Below are 16958 nucleotides of genomic sequence, written 5' to 3'. Positions count from 1 at the left end.
GATTAATCAGAAGCCCAAAGCCACCTAAACGGGCTCCCCTCAGTGTGGAGGAGTAGTGGCTCTCAGATGGTTGAAGAGTAAAGCTCGTCACTACAGTATGTGCAGAAAGGTCATTTCAACCCTGTGTCTCCGCAAACTCATTATGTGGGTCCAAAGTGCATGACCAGAGGTGAGTATGGGGATGTAGACAGACCTCATCACCACCACACCGAGTATATCTACGATAGATAGTTACCCAGACCTATAGCCAACCTAATGACACCTCTTTGAATTGTCATTATGTTTTGTCAATTATGACTCATGTATACAATTAGCGGTGCAAGAAGGTGGGTGTCAGTGTAATGGTCTGCTCAACCTCCTGAATCCTCACACTGGCTTGTTCCATCACTTTGTGAAAAATCTTTTGAACAACTGAATGCTTGCCCCTCTTGGAAAAGTTCTTTGCTTTGATGCGGTGGACTTGTGTCATGTAAAAATGTCCACTTCCAGTTCAACTTTATTTTTTATCCAGATGGCCTCTCATTATTTTAGGCTCACTTTGGAATGTACATTTAGAGCTGAATCAATGGCTGCAAGCTGCCAGCCCCCGAGGCAGTGAAAGCACGTCACAAAACATTTCTACCAGCAGGCTTCACAGCTGACGTCAAGTTCCTCTGAAAAGATTCTTTGGTCTGCACCAAACAACACATGTCGACGAGAGGGCTCTTGTTGAAAAAAACTGTTGCTTTTCTGTAACAAAGGTCTAATTTGGTCTGACAGAATTCTAAAACACTGTTCAGTTAATCTTGGATGTTTAGTCCAATGTTTAACTCCAGCTGAACAATTTAAAAGTGAGTTTCCGGGGAAGATGTTACGATGTTACAGCTGTGTTTGAGTGTAAATGTCAGTTAAAAATCTTCAATAATCCAGATTTTAACTGGTCCCGGCTTTTCTACAGATATCAACAGTGGTGTTGATCTGTCATGGTCTTCAGATAAAAGTTAATTGTACAGCAGCTTTCCGTGTCTTGCAGCACATTATTTTTTTCTATCCTCCTCTCTGGCTACTCTCTATCGGACTTCTGCCACACACTGTCTGTTAACTTGTTGGCCTTTTTGCTTGCAAGTGGTACGTATACAGAGCTGTAGTACTCACCACCCTACTGTACGGCTCTGAGTCGTGGGTAACCTACCGTCACGACCTACGACTGCTCGAGCGCTTCCACCAGCGTTCTCTCCGCTCCATCCTCAACATTCATTGGAGTGACTATGTCACCATTGTTGAGGTCTTCGAACAAGCGGAGATCACCAGCATCGAGGCCATGCTGCTCAAGTCGCAGCTACGCTGGGCAGGGCATGTTTCCAGAATGGAGGACTATCGACTGCCCAAGATAGCCCTGTACGGAGAACTCTCTACTGGCTACCGTGACAGAGGTGCACTGAAGAAACGGTACAAAGACTCTCTCAAGAAATCCCTCGGTGCCTGCGACATTGACCTATGCCAGTGGTAGACACTTGCTGCGAACCGCCAGGCCTGGCGTCACACCACGGACCAGGCCGTCTCCTCCTTTGAAGACTCCCGCAGGGCCAACCTGAAGGCGAAACGCCGCAGGAGGATGGACCGGGATGCTCCAGCAGCTGTACCAGACCAGACTTTTGACTGTACCCGCTGCGGCAGGATCTGCTTGTCCCGCATCGGACTAGTTAGCCACCAGCGTGCCTGCAGCCGATGTGGACAGCCCCCTTTATAAATCTTCGTTCGCATAGCCATGCCAAGAGGTACAGTATTTAAAGCAGCACTTAGTCAAGACAGTAAAGCACTTAACTATCAGTCAACATGCTCACGATAAGTTCAGCCAGATAGTAGCAGCCTTACATCGTCAGCTCATGAGACCTGATGACCTGAAATCGTGTCCGCACCACATTGAGTTGAGGAATCACGTCTTTGAAAGAGTATGTTGGTAAAATATGACCAATATAGAATAGTAGAGTGAGCAACATTCTTTAAATTCAGCTTTTTCATCAAACATTGTAGCCTCAGTCTTCATTTAGAAATGTCTGACATGTCCTCCCTGTGAAAGATTTTATTTTGAAGCCTTTGGAGCTCTGAGACATCAACAGGCTTTAATTTGAAGGCCTCACACTGGAAAAGGAAGGACACCACATTATAGAGATAATCTCATCATTGATTCCTCTAGTAATGCCAGAGTTTGGTAAATGGTTTGTTGACACAATAACAGCAGAATGTCATTGTCACACACACGCACACACACGCACACACACACACACACACGCACACACACACACAAACGCACACACACACACACACACACACACACACACACACACACACACACACACACACACACACACACACACACACACACACACACACACACACACACACACACACACACACACACACACACACGCACCAAAAGCTGGACTTTGGTGCAAATGAATGAGATGCTGCTGAATGTCACTGATAAAGTAAATTGCAATCTAATTTAGTTACTTTTAAAAACAAGTAATCAGTAAAGTAACTAAGCTACACTTTAAAGGAGTAACTAGTAATTGGATTACTTTATCAAGCGGCAACACTGAAAAACACAGAACTTCTCTTTCCTTACAAAGCTTGAAAATGCAATTTTTTTTTCCAAGCTTTGACATAAGAAACGGCTGACAAAGAAGAGCCTTGAACTGATTTGACCAGTTTGCCTTTATCACAAGCACACAGCAGGCGGAAGAAATGGGCAACTTCTTTCGGAGGCGACGGCAAGAGCTGGGATGAGGTTATGGTGAATCAACAATGGTTAAAGAACAGTTTACATAAGGCATGCACGAGTCAGTTTTGAACTTATGTCTGCCTGTAAACAGGCAAATACACAATAACTGTCTTCAAATGGTGAGATTTAACAGAGTGTTGCTTTTACTGGTGAACAAATATTTGCAGCTATCCAAAAACCTTTATAATAATATATAATTTTCTTTCGAATTTTTCAAATAAATTAAATGATTTTCTAAGTTAATAGGTTTGGCGGAGAGTTCATGCAGTGGTTTCCAATCTGATCTCCGACGTTCGCCAAAACTCTGGTGGACATGTTTACTGTCAATACTTCACAAAAATTCAATAAGAATGTTCTATTTTCCAACATAATTATAATGTGCCGCAGCTATGCTCCCAGAAAGCCTTTTCTTTTTTTCGATAGGAAGAAAATGGAGTTGAATGTCAGACACCTATAGAAAAGATTTAGTTGAATTGGCATGTTTTTGTTTTTTTCCCCACAGTTGAGGATGAAGTGCTTCAGAAATCAACCAAAGCAAGATAAAGTGGCAGAAGCTCCACACTAGACTAGAAGGCTTTGAGATGAGCAAACAAAGGCAAGCCAAGGCAAATATGAGTGCCAATCTGTGTTGGAAACCTTGAAGATTTGACATTTTGTGAAGCGATTTGCCATGGAAGGCCACTTGAGTGGAAACTAACCAGTTATTCTGCTCACTTTCTGGATTCTGGAGAAAACTTAGGAAAGTGTCTTAATGATATTGTTATCTATTCAAATATAACCAAAACAATCTAACGTAACATAATACCACTACAGTCATGAACCTAAAAAATTTGTATATGCAGTTCAGATATCTAAGTTCTAATCTACTTAAAAAGATAGCACTTAAGTAAATCTTGTGATACTAATGTATACCATAAGGTGGTGTAGTGAGTCCACTCTCAAACAGGAGAAGAAGAGAGTTGATATACTGACAGCAGGTACACAAACAGTAAATATCTGTGAAACTTTTTATAAAGTGATAATTGATCAACACATTGTCTTACTGGAGGGAGGGGTTTAAGAAGAAAAAGGTAAGATATAAAGAAGATGCTAATGCTAATCTTTCTAACTTCTTACTTTGACTCATGTGTTAATGGTTCAGATATTGAAGCTTGTGAGTATGCATTTGAAACTCTCCGATCAAACTGTCTCACCAAACATCCAACAATCACATCAAACATTCAAAAGTTAAAATTTTGGTGCAACTCAAGCAAAGCAGCTCCATGAAATAAACTGAAAAGTCCTTCCGCTTGTTGTCCGCTAATTGGGAGCATCATGATCATTTGTACTTCTGCCTGAGAAGTCGATGAGACAGGAAGTTAAGCCAAGCTGCGCTTCCAGTATTTCCTGTGGTGTACTTAGAAAATGTTCCACTGTCATTTGAATTATAAATTCAAAACGTAATTAATAATAAAATAAATAAATTACACATTTATTTTGAGTGAACAAGTAACAACACATACTTTATATTGTTGGTTGGTTGGGGGCAAGCAGGCTGGTTGGCTGGTTGGTTGGTGGGCAGTCGGTTGGTCGGTTAACAGGATGACTCAAAAACATGCGGATGCATTTTGGTTTAAAACAAAAGCTGGCATGCTAATAGATATTGGGACAAGGGAGAAGTGATTTAATATTCATCATCGCACCAGGTGGAGGAATGCACTGACAGAGTGCCTCCTTCTTTTCCACTGTACGGTAAATATAAAGCTCCACCTTTTCTATGATGGTCTGAACGTGTAAACCCAACATCACATCCAACACCGAGACCCAACACCACAACCAAACACCCCATGGCGCCTTCATGAACCATAAACATGTGGTGCCTACACACACATCTGTCAGGTCTCTGTGTCTGTCTACCTGTGTGTCTCACCTCACGTTTCCAATTATTCTATCGTGTTCTTCCCCTGCAGGGCACTAATGTGCGGCACCTTTGGTCTCCCTGCCTTACCTGTGTATTTAAACCCCTCTCCCCCTAGTGTCTGGGTTGGCTCGTCTTGTTGCTTGTTGCTACCGTTTCCTTGCGTTCCCTGGACTCTTCATCAATAAACACTGCTTTTATGGGAACTTGTGAGTCTGTGTTTGGGTCCATCCTGACACATCTTACACAATAAATGTGTCTGCACTGCAGGAGTTGTAAAATCATCAAAAAACAACGTAATGTATTGATTGAAAATATGTTAAAAAATCATTGTTGGTTTATGCTGATTGGATATATTAAGCAGCAACAGTAAGTATTTGAGTGATTTACACAAGGATCACATATTGTGGGACGAGACCACTTGGGGGAGGATCTCCAAACCTGCCACTCCTGTGGGGTGTTTGTGGTCTGCAGTGGTTTATCAAAAGTCCAAGGAAGGAGAAGGGTCTTTGATGCAGTGGTCCACTGGAGGCCATATCTCAACACTGCCAAGACTTAGAAGATCTTCTTCAAACATCTTGGTCGAAGATACCACAGCAAACCTTCAAATTTGTATTGCCGTCCATCTATTAGCACTGAAGAGAGTGGTGAGGGCCACCGCGAAGACCATTGGGGTCTCATTGTCACCAATACAGGAATTTGCAGGAAAACATTGCCTGTCGAGGGCATTGAGGGTCACCAAGGACCCCACTCACCCTACCCGTGGACTATTTTCTCTCCTCCCCTCAGGCAGGAGGTACCAATCTGAGATGTAAAACTACCAGGTTTAAGAAGAGTATTTTTTCCACCACCATCCATCTTTTAAACAGAGGACTGTAAATACTTATTTATTCTTCTGTTTTAAGCTATTTCAACTTATCTATTGTTGCACTGGATTTTAGGTGCATTATTATATCTAAGGGATTTTTAAGTTATTTTATCTCTGGTACTTTTTGTGTGCTTTGTTGTTGACCCTGCATCGAAATTTCGTCTCTGATGTAATTGTCAGAAAGACGGTCGGTTGATCTCTTTCTTATTGGGTATGTTCTGTTACAGCAGCAAACGAGGCTTCGAGAGAATCTCTGACAGGTTCTTCTTATATTGTGGCTTTCTTATAAAGGAACAATGTATGTAGAATAATAAATGATCAAATTTACACTGATGAAAAACCCCAAAAAACACCAGCCTTTCATTAACACCCACATAATAAATAAGCATAATTCTCCATCTGACATTCCCGTCATCTTCATCCAGTGTCACTAAGCTTTCCATAGTGCCTGCTGAGAAAAATACTTTTCTGTGGGTTCATTCGATATTGTCGACCTCATGAATATTACGGCTAATGATTTTCACCTATAAAATATCACACCGAGGGGGCCAAGCTTGCTTAGTAAACACTGAGAATCTATATGTGGCCAAACACATGATAAATCACTGTAATCACTTCGTATTTTCCATGAGACAAAAATGAGATTCAGCTCCATCATTCAAAACGCTGAGATTTGTCTTGCGCCTGGGCAACTGCAGGCAGTAAGTTTATAAGAGTGCATTTGCCTCTCTCTCATAGCTTGCCTCGCTCTTATTCAATCAAAGGGCCATTTTTATTGCTGGCGTGCAGGCACCTGATTGCAATAACCTGGTTGATAGATGGGGGAGCGCTGCTCCGATAGCAGGTGTGCTATATGTGCTTAGATAATCTGTTTTCATAAAAAGACCAGACAGGCCTCCGCATGAAGAGTTGCTTTGTGTTGAAATTATTTGATAAAATATGTAGATTATTTGGGTGAGTTAAGGATCTGTGGGAAACAACAGCTCTTTCATTACTGCCTTTGATTCACAGCCCCCAACCCCCCCCGAGCCTCCGCGCTGTAAAAGCCCTCGACAGAAGGTCCGCCAGAATATTTCACAGTTGCTGATATTCTGATAATGCTAAAATATAACCTAGCGGCTGTTGTGAATGTAGCTGAACTGAAGGCAGAAATGTATTACTCTTTGACCTTGTTTGTATTGGTAGATGAAAGCCATTTCATCTCAAACAATCTGTAGATGGGAAATAGGAGGTGTTGTGGAAATAGGAAAAATAAGGATCTTTTAAAAAAGACACGATTCCCTGAGGGCACACACACCGAAGATTGCTTTTCCTAAGAAGAGGGGGGTAAGTGGCTCCGACATATCTTTACTGGACAAAGGGACTTTTGACATGCTAACTGAAGGCTAACTTTATTAGCAACTGGTGTGTATTAACCACAGCTGTAGGCCGAGAATTTAACTCTTCATTGGAATGTACGGTTGGATTACTTGGATTGTGAAAGTATGAACACTAACATATCCAGTAACCAGGTGTTGGTTTCCAGCTGTACCAAAAAAATGAATCTGAAAAGAATCTGAGTTGCAAAAGCCATGTCATTGCAACACTTGACGTCACTAAACAGTCGGAAAACCGTCAAACAGCAAAGTCGTGCTCAGTCTGCTGGGGAGCAAAGAAAAGATAAAAGAGGATTTTGAATTCTGGAGCACCTACTAATTAGCTGAAGACATTTGCTGCTGCTTGCTTTCATATATATGCTTTGCCCCGCAGGCTCGCTCCAGGTTTTCCTGACCTTCCAATGATGACCACGCTACTAACAGGAACTTGGTGTCTGTCACAGACCTCCATAGTATTTTTCCTCCATGTTGTGTTGAGTAACCTTGGCTGTACTTTTGTTATTATTATTATTATTATTATTATTATTATTATTATTATTATTATAAAAATGCTGACACAAAGTTGTGTTTTGGGGGTCCAGAGCCAATTCTAATGCAAAATGCAGAATATTTAATTCAGGAGTGACACCAGAAAACGACCAGTAGAAATACAACTTCTGTAATATACTGCATATTCTGGACTGTATGTTTAGTCATGTTACTTATATTCATAAGAGGCTTATATATATATAAATATAAATTGGCATTCACCAAATATTTTACAACTCCAATTTGGAGTCATTTTCCTGAATTTTTTTTCTTTTTCTTTTTAGTATCTTTAACTTCTGCAGTCATTTGACTCTTTTATGTTTTGGCTTTTTTGAGCTTTTTACGTAAAGTTCGAATTTTTTGTTTTTTGGTTGTTTTACAGTTTTTTGTGGTTTTGGATGGATTTAGCTGTTTAAGCACATTCACCTGTTTCGACTGACACTTTCTGTTTGGCTCTTTCACCTCATTTTCAAAATTTTAACTGTGATTCCTTCAAATCATTGGCTGGTTTTGCTTTTTCATTTTTTTCAGCAGTATTCCCATTAGTTATTTTGCCTGCACTCGCTATTTCTGGTGCTAATAGCTGTTATAAAGCTTTTGACACGGTCAAGTTTGTGATATATTTTTTGTTGTTTCTCTCTACATGTCCAACTGAATGAAACTCTATTTTCCTCTGAGACTTTTCTTTGTTTTAGGTTAATTTTGCAGGTAGACTGCCAGGTAAGTCAACATTTCTCAGCTGAAGTGAAAGACAGCGCTGTAGAGCCACTATCGAGTCACTACAGAGTAACTAAAGCATGGTTCTAGGCAGAGAGCCGTCCAGCCGTCATTTGGACGGTCAATTTTTGGAAAAGACAGCCGGAAAAATAACGGACGTGTTGCTCTAAAATATGTGTATAATGGCCATCCCTATTTGTCAGCATCTAATTTGGTCTAAATCCATCTTTTTTCATAGAAATATTGTGAATTATCGTCTCAAGTACGCGTCTCGCAACTGACTTCCGGCTGGATTACGAACAACACGATTGGTCAGTTGATACCACGTGGTGTATATATAAGAGTGGCTTCTGATTGGTTTGTAATCTTCAGACTCGTCCTGTTACGTTTAAATGCTGACACATGTTAGGATATCTGCACATCATTCATGTTTTTCATTGAGGAATAGAATATTCTTTGCTGTGAAAATGTTGATTTTGATATAATCTAATATATAATATAATAATATAATGTTCACAATCGTGCTTGTTCCCTCACCATTTTGATATGTGTGACTGATGTACTGAGGCCTTAAGACTGAGCTATAGGAGGCATGCAGATAAAAAATAAGAGCCAATATTCATCTAAAAACTAATAAGATGATAATAGAAACTACTGATAGATAGAAACAATGTGAAACTACAGGGGGGCATAAAAAGCACATGTAATGAAGTTTGGAGTGAGGCGAGTCAGTTACAGGTACAGGTACAGGTATAGGTGCAGGTACAGGTACAAGTGAAAACCATCACTAATGAAAATAAGCTATTACCCTAAAGGAAAAAATTGAACTTTTTAACAAAGCAAGAAGGTATATTGGACGCATCACCAAAAATGTCAAGGTGAAAAGGAAATATATTACTGTTAAGAAGCAAAATCTAATCACAATGTAGTACTTAGTAGTCCAGAATGCATTAAAACACACCATTTAAGGTCTTCTTTTTTTTTTTTATTCTTAAGTCAATTTTGAGCCCCCTTCACAATGCTGATCCAGGACTCCATCACCAGCCACCAACTGAATGACATCAATAAGATACGGGTACCAGCTGAGCTGTACAGTGCAGCAGTGTATAAAGACGTTGTAATGATGGCGTCTGCTCGGTTTAACCTGGACGGACCCCGGTGGCTCGCCCCGGTCGGCTGCATGAATCATTCCATACAGCCTTCAAGCAAACCAAAAATGATTTAAACCTTTTAGAATACATCTCTAAATAATTCATCCCATCGCAGAGTTTAGCACTGCGAATGAAATACGATGATTATTTAATAGTGTATAACTATTGCCGAGGCCTCATGACATATTTAAAAGCAGTAAATTATTAAGCTCTCACCTTCACGGTTTGTCCGGCTTCAGGGCCATCCTGGTGGGAACAGAGAGAGGTAATTAGAGAAGTGCTGGGAATTCCAAATTATTTACATTAATAATTTAAAGACAGATTTTAATTTCAGATGAGCTACAGTGCCTCAATTCTCAATTCCTTAAAGAAAAAAAAAAAGAAATGAAATAATCCTCCGTTTGTTTCACTGCCGTCTTTGTGCTGATGTTTCTTTCATCGGGGAACATTTTCATCCAATTTCTGTTTGGACATTATAGGTTAGTATGTTTATAAATTTTCAGACAATATGCAACATTTCACCAGCTTGTACGGTTTGTAAAGTTGGTTTGTTTTGTTTTTTTCAAAGAAAACACAACCATTGGCTTTCCATCAACCAAATGTAAAAAATATCCCAACACATTGTATTAAAAAATGGAAGTCAAATTAAGTCAAGAATGAAGAACTGTTCCAATTTGTGGACACATCTATTCTTTGCACAAAACCATAAAAAATAGTTATGAAACATTTCAACAAAGTTTAAATATTTAGTATTTATTGTGGTGGGTCATATGCAGAAGTCCTCTTATTGATACACAGAAACAAACCACATTTTGTGATGCATTTTTCATTATTCATTAATGAAATTTAAACTCTGAATAAAAGAAAGGGAACTGAACCAAGCACCTAACAACTAGAGGAGAAAACACGATCGGATCATCTTCTTCCTCAGGTGTCAAAGTGTGTTTATGCAGGACACATACGTCAAAGTTCCTCTCAGTGGTGTGAGTTATCAGCATCACATTGGTATCCCAGTGTGAACGTGACAGTGAAGCATGTTACTGCTCAAGTGGTGAAAAGGTGAGTCCATTCTTCACATGTAAACACTTGTTTGGCACTTGGAAGGATTTTTTATAGACATGATAGATAATTTGGCTTGTTTTAAAAGTTTACTTATTTTTAGTCCTTGAAGATACTCTAGTATGTTCTTAAATCTAGATTTCAAAATGTTATTTTAAGATTTCTTATCAAGTAAAATTTACTTGCTGCATGTGTGGATAATTTCACAAGTTTGAAGTAATTTATTCTCAAATTTTGTGTTTATATCTTATAATTGAGCTACACTTTTGTTTGCAGTGAACCGTCAAACGAAATCTTTCCCATTAACTCACATGCTGCACACAGCCTCATAATAACCCTGTAAAACCATGAAATAATAGCCAGGAAGATGTTTTATTTCTTCAATATAGTGTTTATTGAACCTGCTGACATTTTTTTAATAAAAGAAACTAAACAAAAAGCTGCCTGTATGAGTTAACATTTTTGTCCTGTCTACTGAAATGAACTTCTCCTGTTATAAACTCAATGATTTGAGTCAGTTTGAATCAGAGTAAAACCAGGCAGAGATGGAGTTACATTTGCGAAATAAGTGATTATCTGTGCATTAATTGTATCTTTGTCTTGTTTCCAAGTCGACTTTTAAACATGAAGAAATGTCACACTGACAATGGAGGCCTGAAGTAAAAGATCTTATGTTTGGTGTTACAGTATATGACTGGCTGATTGCTGTTTCCTTTGTGTTGTTACAACAGGAGAGGCTGCTGGCATTCACAGAGAATAAAAGGGAGGGAAGGAATTATGGAGGAGTCTTCAAACACAGAACACTTCCTGAGCCTTGTTTATTTTAAAACTTTGCTTTAACTTCTCAAATGTAGTTTAATGCAAATGTAACGCCACTTATCATGATTCATTCTCAAAAATGCATGGAAGATAAAGAGGAAACAGCTGTGACGTCCTGTGTGTAGAATAACAACATGAAATATTTCCACATAGTTTCAGATTAACAATTTCAGGTTTTCAAAACATCTACTTGGTCTCATTGGTCCAAAAACATTATATTTAAAGTTTATTGCCCGAAACCCAACTTTTCCTTGATTTTCCTCGATTTGAATATTGGATCATAGGAGCTGCATTCAGAATCTGCTGTGTCTGTGTGAGCTGGACTGGCTCCGCCCACACATGCCCATCTTGGGAAGAGGAGGAAGTACTTCCTCTCGTGGTGCCATGTGCCAGAGCAGAGCTGCCTGATAGTGGGAGGAGTCAAACAGAGGGCCTACCTTGATTGGGATTGGCTGAACCCCCGATGACACTATATAGGGTTTGATTTCTGATTGGCTGGTTGGAGCAACACACTTTTTAAAAACTGAAACAAGCCAGGGAGAGAGAGGACAGACTGTCTTCATCTCTGGGGCGTCATTCCAGGTGTGGGGACGATTATTACTGTTGGAAAACCTTTAGAAAGTGAATTTTGCATAATATGACCCTTTCAAGAAAAACAAAAACTAAGAAACAAAACACATTTGAAGATGCTTTTCCCAAGTTGTATTCACTCTTGTAACCTTACTGAACTAATAACTATGCACTGATACATTAACTCCCAAAATATAAAAATCTGAGCTTGGAATTCAGAACTTTGCACTTCTGCATGATTCACACTACCTCTTGCTGCTGCTGTTGCTGTTATCATTCTTTATAATGTGACTTATCCTTATTTATTTTAGTTTATTCTTTTTAAACTTATTTAGTAGCTATTTACATTACAACATACTCTGTGCCTTCTTTAATTTTTTTTTTACTTTAGTTAATTATAGGTTTGGGGACCAGTAAAGTAAACTTTTCATTGCACATTGTAAATGTGTATTTATCTGTAAACATGACAATACAGTATCTAACATTTTTCATGTAAAATCTCCCATTTGACTTTAAGCTTGTTTTCAGCTGTTGAGTCTTACAACAACTGTGCAAAACTATTAATCTTGTAAATAAATGCTTCAAAGTTGAAACACTGACGTTTCCTTTGCCACGCTTTGTCCACTTCACGCACTCCAAACTCCGTCAGCTGTTCACTCCAGCGGACCTCTCAGGGTCCTCTCAGGATTATCCCAACGTCTGTACGGACGCAGACGCACAAAGACTAACACAACGCAGCCACTGATGTGTGTGATTGGCTTCAGAAGGATGCTAAACGAAAGCCTCAGAGGTAATATATGTGCCGTTTGCTGTGTTATGCTGTTGATCAGCTGAAGGACGAGTAGGAAACGAGGTCTGAGCGAGGGCGGAGAGCTTTGACAAAACAATGCATGAAGAGGAGAGCGGCAACATGTAAACAACTTTTACAAATGAATTTGCATTTATGATAAAATGAGGAAGACTGCAGGAGGCCAGTATTAAACCTGACGCAGTTTATTGAAAAGCATTAACTCAAATAAAATGTAAGAAAACCATGTGAACCTTCAGTTTTCTGCATGAATTGGTCACGAAATGTGAGCTGATCTGCCTCTAAGTCACAAACACAGATCAAGAAAGAATTTGACTTAACACTAAATAAATCAATTTAATAGTGAAACTGGTCAGCCAATAAAATGTGAACAGATCCTCAAACGTAAATAGAAATTCAAACCAAAAATCCTGTCAATGAAACCAGCCTTCAGCTGCTAAAATATTCCTCACAACAAGCTTAAAAAATACGTACTGGAGGAGATTACCGATCCCTAAAAGAGTTTAGTATTCACCAATTCACAGTTTAGTATGAATAACTATTTGTTTGTGTCTGTTTTATGTGTTATGTATAACTATGTACAACTGTTTGCTTGTGTCTGTTTCATGTTGGGGACCGGGTCTGCAAATTAGCCTTTGGCTTGATGGCTCATGGACATGGCATCGGTTGCTATTTTTGTAACAATGCTCTCTGTTCTGTCCCTCTTAAATAAACTAATGAAAATGGAAGTGCGGCTGACTCCGGCAGTGCAGCACAGAATGCTCAACGATGGAGAAGGAAGCCGAGAGTAACCGAATCATCAGGTTAGTGTCTCACTTTTGGAATCTGTTAAGGTCAAACGTGGTAAAATGAACATTCCTGCACGGCTGAGGAGCGCAGTGACACCAAGTGGGTGTAAAAGCAGCACAGGGTGGAGGGAGCATCATGACTTTGGCTGCTTTGTGGCTCTGGAGCCACATGTGGCTCTTTGGCCCTTCTGTAGAGGCTCACTGAATTATATATAAATACACATTTTATCTGGTTTTCATCTTATCCACACACACAAAGTCATTTTCAAAAGGACTTTTAACTCTTGGCTAAAAATTTATTTTAGCAAAAGCCCCAAATGAATTGGTTAAAATAGGGAAAAAATAGCAGAAACCACAGGAAATGGGGAGGAAAAATAACATAGAACAGATTAAAAAAAACTAAAATGACTATCATTCATAAAAAACAAACAAAAACAAGTTAGAAAATGCAACATAAGAGACAGTTTATGTTCATATATCAAACCTTTCTATGAAACTTTAAGAGCTGTGTTTTAAAAAAAATTTTTTTAAATAAGATAAACATGTTTTGCAACTCAACTTAAATTTGATTTGATGGGAAGTGACAAATGGCTCATTTGGTCGTAAAGGTTGCAGAAACCTGGTCGAGGCTAATTTGATGAACTCTTATATTCTCTCCTCGTCATATTCTGACTTTTTGTTGTTTTTCCTGTGCAGAGTGACTAAACATCCTTCACCTATTTAATGAGTACTGGTTAAATTGCTGCTGAGGTCATAGGTGATCAATCAGGTGTTTCTTTCAAACCTTACAACATAGACGTATAAAATCAAGAACACACCGAGCTATTTTGGACAATGCTTGGTGTTCACCAATGTGGCGCCAGGTTTTGTACTCCAAAAATGTCAAAGCTCATAAATTCAAATCAATAAAAGTTAATGAGTTTTATGTGGATGAACTTGGCGGGACAACACCAGGGACGTGTCACTTTGAGGCTTCATCAAGGAGAAAGTTTCAACTGAAGGACACAGGCAGGTCTCAGAAGTGTTTCATGTGTTAGTACAATCAACAATGTCTTCTTTATCATTTCAACAGTGTGCAAGTGTTGCTAGGGATGGGACTTTTACCATTCCAATTGCATTTTCGATTCTGCTTAACGATTCGGTTCTTAATCGATTTTCATTTGGAAAAGAAACCTGCAGTATTAGCAGCAGAGGATGTGTTAATGTTGGTGCTGCTGCTGGGTTGAGATTCACTCCGGAGAGGCTCAAAAACATGACATTCATTCAAAGTTATCGCTACTGTGTCTGTGTGTTCTGAATATTGGTCGTATTTCCTCCCTTCAATGAAATATCCACTTTGCAAGTGGTGCAAGTTGCCATGTTGATGTCCTTCCTCCTGTTATGGAACCAAACTTTCAAGTGTTTGTGCTGCTTGGGCGCCATGTTTCCCGCTCGCTGCGCTGGAGAATGACGTCACCACGCATCAACATCGGAGGTGATGTCATTCGCACTGGAATCGATCAGGGAATCGTTTCAAAAACTGACAAACGATTCCAAGAAATTGAAACACTGGGAACTGGTTCTCAACAAGAACCGGTATTCGATTCCCATCACTAGTCAGCACAGCAGCTTGACCATAACCCCCTCCAGCCCCTTCGGGAGGAACTGAAACAGAGCGGCGAGCGAAGACCCTGACCCCAGAAACCTCTACAGAATCCATCAGCAAATCTCTGGGTAATAGTCACACACGTCTGGATACTTTTGTCCTCTTTGTTTGCTGAAAAAGAGCTTCACTGATCAACTGGAACTTATTCCCAGGTTCCCGCAGCGAGAGATGGAGGTAACATCCCATTGAATGATCAATTCATGCCAAAACATTTCAAAGGATTCACATACTTTTCTAATTTTCTATCAAATTTTTGCTCTTTATCCTTCTTGTTTTATTAGGATGGGTTTCTCTGGAGCACAATTACCTGTGACAGTGACACCTTTTAATGCTTCCCTCTCGTCTCAGACTGTCATATCAGGTGTGATTCCATTCACGGGGATTACACTTTGTAATTTGTGAGCAGAGGGTGATGCCTGGAATTTGCTGGGCTCTCACAGAGATCATTGCACATTAAACCAATCATGAGCTCGATTGTAATTCCTTCAGCAGAGCCTGAGGGGGAAAAAAACAAAGCAAAAAAACAACAAAAAACAGGAGCATTTGTGTCCCTTTATTTTCCCCTCCTTTCCATCAATCCTCTGGTGTGGTTGATTTGTGTGATATTATTATTTGTCACATTAGCGGCGCGCTGCGGAGAACAGTTGTCCCCCTCCTGCAGCGACTTCTCCTTTAATGTGGCGGCTGTAACCCTGAGGCTGTCACAACTAATCTCCCATCATCACTTCTCATCACCTTCACAGTGGAAGAAAATGATATCCAGGTAAAGATTACTCTCCCTCCCTCCTTCTCCCTGCTAACCTGTGAAACAATTTTCTCTGACAGGGAGGCAGCGCGAGGTAGGTGCTATTTTGACATTAGCATATATATCACCAGTTATGCAGAATAGGCCGCTCAGTCTGAGATGAGAGTGTCTGGGCGTGGGAGTTCGCCTCTACATTCATCAGTTTCAAACTATTCTCTTTTTCTTTGATTTAGTTATAAAGATAAATATATTTTCATCAAACTCAATGAAACCATTTTTCAAATATAAACTACTTCTTTCAACAATTTGACCAGATAAGTTGTTGTTTTTTTTCTTCACCATGTATTTAACGATCTGCCCGGTGCTACTGATCTGCTCCACTCACTTTAAATCTTTCTTTTGGATGAAACTGAATCTTACATCATTCACACAGTTTGACAGGATCTCATCATTGAAGCTGTGATAAAAGCTCCAGTCCGTTTCATCAAACACTAATGTTGCCTTTAATGACTGAGTCTGAAAATGTTTTTGCACTTTGTGATTTTGAAAAGAACTTTAAAACGTGTGGAACCACAGTTTGCGGGGGAGTTCGTGCAGATCAAAGTTTGGCTGCTTGAGGTTATTTATCGATTTTTCATTGTTCTGTTCCAAGCTAAATTTAAGATCTGAGCTGCTGTAGCCAACCGAGCACTTAATCTGTCTCAAACTGAACTCGAGCTGGATCATTTTAGTAAACGCTCCTGCAGACCGTGCGATTTTAACAATCTTGTGAGTTCACAGCTCGACACACTGTACAACACGGAACTTGTAAACTTTAGGTCAGCACATGAAGTTTGCTGTGTGCAGATTGCGCGATGAAAACAAGCTGAATCGCAGCCTGGGATGACATGAGTTGACGTGATTACACAAGAAAAACCCGTCTTAAACATAATCTGACACCGTCAGAATTTTTTTTATTGTCTTTGGTCCCCATGACAACAGTCATCCTTGAACCAGTCTCACAGCGCAACGTAGGACTTAGAGCCAAGGCCACAGATTTCGCCATGATTTCTCCCATGATTGTTCCTCTTTCATCTTTCATCAATGACAGAGCAGACTGTTCTTCCTCAGGAAGTTAAAATCCTTCAAAGTCTGCAATGAAATGCTGTATATGTTTTACCAATCTGTTGTGGCAAATGCTGTGTTGTTTGCTGTTGTGTGCTGGGGCAAGTGAATGACGGCCA

The 16958-nt window shown here is 39.7% G+C and overlaps 1 protein-coding gene across 10 annotated transcripts in view; it reads right to left on the bottom strand.

Annotated features, from left to right (window-relative positions):
* Positions 1–16958, bottom strand: part of fhit (fragile histidine triad diadenosine triphosphatase) — a 422950-nt gene that overhangs the window by 89272 nt on the left and 316720 nt on the right. For all 10 annotated transcript variants that reach the window (XM_080460849.1, XM_080460851.1, XM_080460842.1 and 7 more), the window contains one exon: positions 9518–9547. In XM_080460849.1, the coding sequence (XP_080316975.1) occupies positions 9518–9547 (30 nt within the window). The remainder of the gene's footprint in view (positions 1–9517; positions 9548–16958) is intronic.

Source organism: Lipophrys pholis, assembly GCF_963383615.2.
Source record: "Lipophrys pholis genome assembly, chromosome: 4".
Lineage (NCBI taxonomy): Eukaryota > Metazoa > Chordata > Actinopteri > Blenniiformes > Blenniidae > Lipophrys > Lipophrys pholis.
The sequence above is the reverse complement of the archived record's forward strand: the minus strand, read 5'-3'. Positions and strand labels throughout refer to the sequence as shown.